Below are 10,261 nucleotides of genomic sequence, written 5' to 3'. Positions count from 1 at the left end.
TAAACGAAAAATGTTCATTCATAACGAATAAATCTCCTTCCGAAATAAGTATTCTACCGGAAAAGTGGCGCTATTCTAAAACAGCTAAGCGAATAGGCAGATAAACGGAATGTATAGTTTGTCTCCTATAATTTATGCTAAATTGAATATTTGTACGAAATACTGTTTTATATTTTGATTTGTTTACCCCGAACGACGTCGGGTGCTCTGCTAGTACTTTTATAAAAAAGTAATGAAAAAAAAATATAGAATGAAAAAACATTGCGAATACTGTAATAATATCACTGTGTGATTTTGAGTGTGGGGCACCGTTCCTACATACATATGTACCTCATACATATGTGTATGTATANGCCATGTGTCACATGAAATTGAAATTTAGTATGCAGACGTATCTACGGTAGGTGCTTATAGTAAGGTATATACAAATGAGTTTTTGAAAGGGGCGTGGCACATTCCACAGGCGTGAAATATGATGAAATTTGGTATGAATTCATATCCATGGAAGGTGCTTATAGTTAAGTTTGTTTACATGAGTTTGTAAAAGGGAACGTGGGGCATAGGCGTGGAATTTTTAATCAGCCATAAATTGGGAACCATAATTCACATGAACTTGAAATTTGGTATGCAGACATACATATATATGGGAGTTGTTTAGAGTAAAGTATATATAAAGGAGTTTTTAAAAGGGGGATACATATGTATTCATCAATTATGTATATCAGTCGGATATTTAAATCTGTGTCTTACAGTTTTTAGACCATTTCAAAATGGAAAGATTAAATCGTTTTTATTTTGATCCCGCGATGCTGTTAAACGAAAAATGTTCATTCATAACGAATAAATCTCCTTCCGAAATAAGTATTCTACCGGAAAAGTGGCGCTATTCTAAAACAGCTAAGCGAATAGGCAGATAAACGGAATGTATAGTTTGTCTCCTATAATTTATGCTAAATTGAATATTTGTACGAAATACTGTTTTATATTTTGATTTGTTTACCCCGAACGACGTCGGGTGCTCTGCTAGTACTTTTATAAAAAAGTAATGAAAAAAAAATATAGAATGAAAAAACATTGCGAATACTGTAATAATATCACTGTGTGATTTTGAGTGTGGGGCACCGTTCCTACATACATATGTACCTCATACATATGTGTATGTATAACAAAATTTTCTGTGTTAAATGGTTCTATGCATTCTTTGAATGAGTAGATGTTTTTTCAGTGTTTCATTGTAGAATTAAAAATTAACGATATATATCGATATCGATGCCGCCAAGTACAGATTTTCAGAAAAAAGTTAGTTGAGTTATTTGTCTTCAATAAATTATTGCATACGCCATTTGAGAATTGTAAGGATACACTGTATAAATAAACGACATCATAAGAAAAACGGAATTAGAAATTGTGTGAGCTTTTAATTTTGCATGCTTCTAGACGCGCTGTTAGCTAATTGAGCAACAAAGCGTTAGCAACAAAGTAACTACTTTTTGTTAATAATAATATTCTCAAAAACAATGAATGAAGCGCCGATATTTATGCTCATCAATATAACCTCTTCTAAGTAATGCCCGCACTTGTTCCTATTTATTGTAGATGACAACTTTTCTTAAAAGCTATCTGTAAGGTCCGGGCTACACAACCTTTTCTTGATAATCAAAATAAATTTAGAAGTTGTACATATGTTAACGAATGTACTGTCAGTGTCAAAAGTAAGCATACACCTTGTTCTAATATAATATTCACAATTATTTTCATTAATATTTTTTTTTCTTTTCTTTTATACTTAAATTTAATTTAATTTTCTTAAAATTTTTTTAGAATTTCTGAATACAAAGTTTATAGTTTTTATTATAATTTTTTGATTTTTTTTTGAATTTTCGCGAAGTTTACATATATAAAGTCTGAAATTTCGACATACACATATTTATGTTTTATGTTATAGAATGAACTTTATTTTAATAAAAAATGAATGAAAAAATTTTTTCATGAAAAAAGTGAATATTATATTAACACAAATTATATACTAACTTTTGACACTAAGTGTAATAGTTGTTAATTGTTAAATTTTTTCTTCTCTATTTTCAGAACCCTCCCAGTCTGAAGCAACTTCGAGCCTGCGTGAAAAGTTAAAGATTTCACCCCACTAAGTTTTCCCAACTACTCAAGTCAACTAAATTTTGTTTTATACAAATAACCATAATTTTCCATAAATAAATATGCGCTAAGTGTTTCAAACCAAATTTGTATGCGTCGTCGTAAGTGAAGTCATAAAACGGAATCAAAGTTTCAGCATGTAAAAATAAGTGAAACAAAGTAAGGGAAGAAACGAAACGAGTTGAATTAGTAAGAAACTTTATTGTGATTTCATAAATAATAACTTAGCGCCCGCGAAGAACAAAAATAAATAAAAGCCAAAAAGGGGGAGGAAATCGTAAAAAAAACGAAGAAGAAGAAGAAGAAACGAAAAGTAAACAAATTGTTATATAAGAAACGAAAAATAAAACAACAACTACAACTAATAAATAAAATGTTACACGAACCACAAGTCAAACGAAAAATGTCGAAAGGGAGCTGCCACAATGCCAACAGCGGCTTCACAGCCGTCGCAGCGACGCAAGTCTTCCTCGTACTGACGCTGTTCGTGATTGGGAATCTAAGTGCCTGGCAGGAGAATGTGCGGCCGAAACTTTATGTGGAATTAGGTAAGTGGGAAAAGAAAACGAAAAACATTGGGAAGGGGGGAGGACATAAGGAAACGTTTGAGTGTATGTTTATAACTTGATTGCGTAAGTAATAAGAGGGGGGAAGGGGGTTGGGTAGGCAAGTGTGCTCCAACTACCAAAACAGTCGACTTACACATGTCGCTTGCCATGTACGTTTGCCTAAACTCTAGCCCATATTTGGCGGCCACACCTTCTTTAGCACACCAGCCGTTTGTTGTGAATTTTTGTTTTTTTTTCCTTCTTTTCTCTGGTTGGCAATTAGCGTTGTACTTCCGCGCTTGCGTTGTCAGTATTAGCGCGTGTCAAGTGTGTCGGCGGCCCTTTTTTTATGTATATACATATAAGTGTGTCTGTGTCACATCCGACTACATGCTACATTGCGCTGTGGCGACAATCACGCACATTGCCTTCCACTGCGGCTTGTGCCAATTTATGAAATATGTGAAAATTAAATCGTAAATAAAATACATAATGAGCAGCAACAAAAATGCAATAAACAGTTACGGTTATGTTGCTATGCCGCCTAAAAGCGCTACGCTGTTGTCATATTTTCGCAAACAACGTTGTCGCATCGCCGCGCCGCGCCGCGCCGCGCCACTTCATGGCCGTAACATGTATTTTTAGCAGCAAGGCCATAACGAACGCGAAAATACTGCGGTAGTCGCATTTAATTGCGTGCAATGTACGCGCGCACGTACGCGTTTGTTTGTTGTCGTTAATGCACATTTATGTTGTCATCGACAATGGCGACATACAACAGAGCAGCGACCAAAAGCCAGTTAAGAGCAACACAAGCGGCGCGGCGGCAGTGACAGTGACAAGGAGAGCAAAGGCGCGCAAGACAAAGTTACACGCGCGCACACTCAGATTGTAGTCGATGGTGAATCTGCAATGCAATAAAATGCAATTCCACCACAAGCAGCAAAGCGTTGTTGTAAGTTGCACACCGCGTTGCACGGCCGCCGCCGCCACCAGTGCTTCATTTATGCATTCACTTGGACGGCCACACATTTTAGTCAACCAGCCACACTCACAGTCGTGGTCTGTTGCTTTGCTCATCGCTTTGCCTGTCAGCCTATTTATGCATTTGTGCTTGCTCGTCGCTTTTACAGAAATGGAAACCGCAGGCGACTCACGCACTGTCGCCCTTTATGGGCCTATTACCGGTACCGAGTTTTATATATCTACATACATAGATAGGTCGTTGAGGTGCATCGAGAGTGCGCGCGCGCGCTACGTTGCCATTGTCAATCGCTTGGTCTTAATTAAGTTCAGCGGAAATGCGCATAATTTGAAGTCGTTGATCGTTAAGATGTAGATACGTACGCACATACCTACTTGTATTTATATAAGTCCTGGTTTTTGCTGCTGTCACGCGTTTGTTGCCATATACGGCAAACGTCCATATTTCGATCATTATTTACTTACTTACATACATTGTTGTGCGCGCCGCAGCAGCGGACATGCAGCCAATCAACCAATGTCGCATGTCCGGTTACATTGCATCAAATCGCCTTTGGTTTTCGCTCCTCTTTATCTATCCATCCATTTTTGGCTGACCGGCTGGCTTGTCATATCTATTTTTTATTTATTTTTGGTCGCGTTCGCACAGGCAGTATTCTGAAGCTGTTGCATGCTACATACATACATTGCGTAAATAACGTGCAATTTTTGAGGCAGAAAATTGCTTGAAGTGGCCCACAGTCAATGGAAGCGCGCGACTTTGGTGGTCGGGATAGCTAGCTGAATGTTTCGCCTTTTTCGCATGTGTAGGTTTTTGAGCAGGAAATGTTTGTGGTTAATTCATCTGCCAAGCATTGCTCGTTTCATGACGTTCCATTTCCTTCTTAACATTTTGAAGTTGGTTGGTGGTAATTGGCACTGCCAATTAGTTGCTGAAGTAGTGAAAATATGAGAAAAGCTGTCATATCGATCAATCTTTTTCATTGTGAAAAACTATAGGATCTCTAATGGGTCCGCCTTTTTACCATTTGCAGCTCGTAGTCCGCAAGCTGGGCATGGTAGTACTACGCTCATTAAAGATTTCGCTACTAGAGCTTCTTTTTAAAGCCATTCAAGTGTTAATTACCTTTGAAGTTCTTTACTCGTCAAAATCTTGCTCAGACCTCTCCAGCTGCTCGTCTATTCCATCTCAAACGCATGATGCTTCCATGTCCTGAATTCGTCTTCATTATGGTATTTGTACTCGCCTTAGTCTTTGTCTTCGCATTCTTCTTGTTTTTCTTACGCGAAATAATATAATACAACTATTGTCACTTTGTGTTGGAAATGCATAAGTACAGTAGGACTAAAGTGGTTTCTTTAAAATGCCGCATTTGTTATCTCTTAATTGCTTCACGTTCGGTAGGCGTTTAAGTGAAGCTCCAAAGACTACATTCCATCTATACCGAAACATAAGATGTATCTACATAAAAAAAAGTATTCGACTGTATCGAATGGACTCATTGAATTCAGATATCCGTGCAACTGAAGGCCGATGCTAGAAAGCTTACTAATCCAGCGCCACTTAGTTTATGAATACACTATCCAACAGAATTTACGCTGATATCTGCCGACGTCTGTCTTGTCTCAAGCTACTCCCGCGGATCGGATCAATACGTTAATCACCTTCTTTGAACTACGGATAGCTATTACCAATTGGAATTGAGGAACGGATTCACTAGACATTACCCAGTCTAGATGCATATTTATGTAAAACCTCTAACCTACTATGGAACAGTCCATCAATCGTTGCCATTTTTCTGGCTTTTGAATAAGCCCCCTTACGAAAGTGCCTTTTGGAGATTACCTTTGATTGGATTGACGCTAAAACCTTAATATCGGCAACTACAAACAAAACGTCGAATATAATATTGAGTCTAAACTGGTTTAGGTAAAAATCTAACTCGCCGTGCGTTCATTTCAACCTGTTTTTGATATTTGGAAGTAGAGCGTTTGTCCATCTTCCCAATGATGATTGTTTTATTTTTTCGGATAATCTTTCAATTCTTTACTTTGCCGCTGAACTTTAGCTCTTTCCTTAGTTAATATAGTCGAATCGGTGTTGCATCTGCCATTACAGTTGCTGCGTTAGCTGAGTTTACACGACCTCATATAACCTGCGGTAGGATTCGATTTCTGTCGATTTAATGCAGTTTGATGCGACGCCTGGGCTCGTGAGTTTGTATACAGTACATGCTTTTCTAAAGGAACCTGGGTTTTTACAACTGCTTGTTACCCATCCCTCAGGTTATCCTACAGGTTTTCACAAGCATATGTTCTTCCAACGAAGTGGTAATTCAGTACTTTTACATACTTTTGATTATTCATAGTGATCCACCTATATACGTCCACCATGTGGGATGCTTTTAGCACAGATTTGCCCCTCACAACTTCATGTTCATTCTCAATTCCATATTACACATATTTCCAATCTGTCGACCTCTTGGGCCAACTCAGTCCTCCTTGTGATCTGATAGAGAATGAAAGGATCCCCTAAATTACCGCATGGATTTCTGGGAAACTGTGTACCGGTAGTTGTTTGGTATTCTATAACTTATCCTTCCTTATAATAATAATATACGAGGTGGGTATTAGCGAGGAGTTCTTAGCGTAATTCTGTTAGTCTTTTAGCAATAAGTTTTCTAAAAATAAAAAAAGTATATATTTTTTTTAATATTAACAACTAAAAATTAAATGAAAATTAAATCAAAATATAGTAAATAAGCAATTAAAAATTAAGTTAAATAAAAAAAAAACATTTTTCCTTTTAAAACAATAAAGTCTAAAAATTAAAAGGAAATTGAATTAAAAAATAATATAACTTTCTTTTTAAAATAACAAAAATTTCAGAAGAAAATAAAAATATACAAAGAAATAAATTTAAATAAAAATAAAAAAATAAGTGCCTAAAAATTAAATGAAATAAGAAAACGTTTTTCTTTTTAAAACAATTAGATTTAAAAATAAACAAAATGAAATAAAAAAATGAAGAGTAGTTAAATTGAAAACATAAAAATAAATTGCTAACAATTAAATCAAAAATATATATTTTTCTCTTTAAAATAATAAAAGTTTTAAACTAAATCAAAATTAAATAAAATAAAGAATATAAGTTTCTAAAATATATTCGAATTAAAAAAAATATATTTTTCTATAAAAAAAAGGAATCTAAAATTAAAAAATAAAAATAAATTTAAAAAGAGAATATAAATAAATAAAAATAAATTACATAAAAAAGGAAAAAAACTACAAACAAAACAAGAAGAAAAGAAGAAATATGTTTATAAAAATTTATTGAAATGAAAAAAAAAAATATTTTTTTAACAATAAAATCAATAAAATAACAACGAAATAAAAAAATAAAAAAATTAACGACAAAATAAAAGAAAAAATAAAAAAAATAAAAGAAAAAAATAAACCAATAAAGAAATACATATGATAAAAAAATAAAATAAAATACATTTGCTAAAATTAAATTAAATGAAAAATATGTACATATATTACCTGTTTAAAACAATAAATAGAAAAATTTAGCGGATGAAAAAAGCTACAAAACAAAAAAAGAATATATAAGTTTCTAAAAATGAAATGAAAAACAAATTTTTTTTAACAATAAAATCTAAAATTAACATAACAAAAGAAAAGAAAAAATAAGAAAGATAGCAAAAAAAAAATAAGAAATAAAAAAATTAAGGAAAAAAAAGAATAAATATATACATATAATAAAAATAAATAAATCCATTTCTATAAATTAAATTAAATCAAAATTATGTTTATATATTAAAATAAGAATATTAAGTGTCATAAAAACATTGTTAAAAAAGGAAAAAAACCAATGCCCGAGGATTCGAACCTCAGCTCTCTAGAATGAGGCGCCACTGCTTTGCTTTCTCGGCGGCGCAAGCAAAATGATTCTTCACTTGGAACATGCTCATGTGCTTATTTTGTCCACTGAGCTTTTCACCATGACAGTTGTCAAGGGAGATTTTTTTGTAAGACTTTCGTGCCAGAATAAAAAACAAGGTTTTCAAATTATCTTGCCTACTTTAAGAGTGCTATTGAGTTTTATACCACGATTTTGTTTTTTTTTTTTTTTTTGGGGGAAAAATGGAAAATGCAACATAGTCTAAGAGCGCGGTTACCGACGAACGTGTACGTAGCGTGGCGTAGCGTAGGAGTACGTAGCAACATATCAAGTTTGCTGTTGATAGAAAGAGAGAAAAGCAATGTCTTCGTCACGGTTATGCGGCGGTGAGTTTTTGTTAACACGCAGATCCCATAAGATAGATCGTGTCAGCTGACACGTTCTCCGTTTTTACGTTCGTGTGTAACTGCGCTTTAAGCGGTAGAAGTTATAGCTGCTATTTCGGAGATCGTCACAGCTATTTCAATTATTGTCTTACAAAATATCGATTTGCAACTATCTATATATATCCACTCTTCCTGAGTGTGCTTAACATCTGTTCCACATTTGCGCTCGCTGAAGTCTGTTACTTTCGCCGCCTATACATATGTATGTAAGTATATATTTGAGTTGAACTTCGTGGAAGTGTTTTATAAATAGTTTCGATTCCCTTGCAGCTTTCACATTTTTTTTTAAGGTTTTGATAAATTACTTTCAGTTCTTCCTAAGAACTCCGCTAATTTTAGAATGAATGGCGCCAATTGTTTTTAGTTTTCTATGCTACTTTAAATTCTCCAAAACTCTGAAGCATCATTTTTCCATGCCAAGCCTGGCTACATAATGTACCACTATTCCCACCCTTCTCCTGCTTAACTCGCTAGAGCACACACGATAAAAATACTATATACGAGCATAAAGTGAATTTCATGGAAAATATACTTTGCATAAGAACAGAAAAGATATTCAATGTCTTTTTCTTTAGCTGATGGAAACATATGCATTAACATTTTTTTGTATAGTCGTAGAAGAATGTGTAAAGCGCTCAAGAAGGGGATAAGAATATGCTGCAGCACAGCAAGCCAAAAATAACTCAACACGTTTTCCGAAAGAAAAAAAAAATACATTATTAAGAGCGCATTTGGCAGCAAAGAAAGCTGAGATGAACTGCAGCTAACTGCTGATATTGGGGGATATGCAAGTCTTGCGGGCTGTGGCATTGCAGGCGGCAGGATGTAGACTGTGGCAGTAGTGAAATGGCAGTGGCGGCGGCGGGGGCGCGCGTAGGGCGCAGCATTCGGCTATTGCTTGTATGCATAGCGACGCGTGAGCAAATATCTCTGTTAGCACTGCTTGCGTGCGCGCGCGCCTGTGTGTGTGTGTGTGTGTGTGTAGTTGAACATAGTTGGGGCAAAGGAATCTGCAAGGCGTCGTGACTGGTCTGAGAGTGTGTGTGCTGCGCATACTTCTCTACACTTAGTCATACTCATGTGTAGTTGTAGTTCCATAAGTGTTCACTGTCGAAAGCATTTGTAGTGTTGCAAGGAATGGCAAACAATTGCCTGGAATGTGTTGCACAGCAATGACAGCAAGCCATGGCAAGCAAAAAAAAAAAGAAATGAAGAAAAGAAAAATAAATTACGACTGACCAAAAGCAGATATGTAGTAAGTAGTAAGAATATAAAAATGGAAAAGAAATCAACGCAAGAGACAATCGGTGACTTGAAAGCGACAAAGGGATATGTAGTATGTGCTGCAGAGAGCACTCCGAGACAGACGGGCGGAATGTCAGCGCAAATGACTAAATTGTCTGCACGTTTGCAAGAAGAAATCAGAAATAGCTTAGGCGCGGTCAGAAGTTCACCAGAGAACTACTTAACGGCGTAGTAGAGCTGTCGCGCACGCACACAGCCACGCAGACCCACACACACACACACAGACACAAGGACGGAAATAGTAATGCATACTTACATATGTGTTACTTATTTTATTTGCCCCGTTAATAGACAGGCGGACGGACCATAAAATGCAGTGAAGAAAGACACCACCCACCACCTTGCCACTGCGAGCTCAATGTGCGGGTGGGCGCGTGGCTTCCTTCTGTCTGACAAATTGCGGCAAATAAAAGACGGACGGGCGCGCGCGCGAGAGCGGATTGTACTGGGTACCATTGGGCAGTGAGTGGCAGCGCATTGATATGCTGTTGGCGTATTAAGTTATAACGAGTAAAATGCCCATTTCAGAGCCATATTCGGCTGCAGGAATGGAAGAAAAGTGTGTGGGTTTGTGGGAGAAAGTGCGCACTGGCTCGACATCAGCAAAAGTAGCAATAGCAGCCAAACTGTCAAAGCGGGCGCTGATGGACGCTTGGCTTTAAGTGTGAGTGCGCGTACGCAAAGCTCATTTGTCATTTGACATATGTGGCAGCAGCAGTAGCCAAAGCAATACAAAAGCAAAAAACTCATCAGCTGCATCAGTATTACGACATCTGAAATTGCGATGCGCCATTGTCAACCAATGCAGCCATTGTTGCTTGTGTCACTATCAATGTCAACTTCAGCGCGCAAACAGCGAACAGCAAGCGGCGCGCGGCCAACAACTGTCAAAATCACCATAAACATGTGGATGATGC

General features: G+C 36.4%; 1 protein-coding gene across 1 annotated transcript in view; it reads left to right on the top strand.

Moving 5' to 3' along the window:
- Window positions 1-2,092: 2,092 nt before the first annotated feature.
- Window positions 2,093-10,261, top strand: part of Sema1a (semaphorin 1a) — a 441,797-nt gene continuing 433,628 nt past the window's right edge. The window contains 1 exon segment of the mRNA XM_017616838.1: window positions 2,093-2,705. Coding sequence (XP_017472327.1) covers window positions 2,531-2,705 — 175 coding nt within the window. The 5' untranslated portion in view covers window positions 2,093-2,530.

Source organism: Rhagoletis zephyria, unplaced genomic scaffold (assembly GCF_001687245.7).
Source record: "Rhagoletis zephyria isolate East Lansing unplaced genomic scaffold, Rhagoletis_zephyria_1.1 Rzeph_scaffold_00028, whole genome shotgun sequence".
Lineage (NCBI taxonomy): Eukaryota > Metazoa > Arthropoda > Insecta > Diptera > Tephritidae > Rhagoletis > Rhagoletis zephyria.
This window is presented reverse-complemented; position numbering and strand designations above follow the sequence as displayed.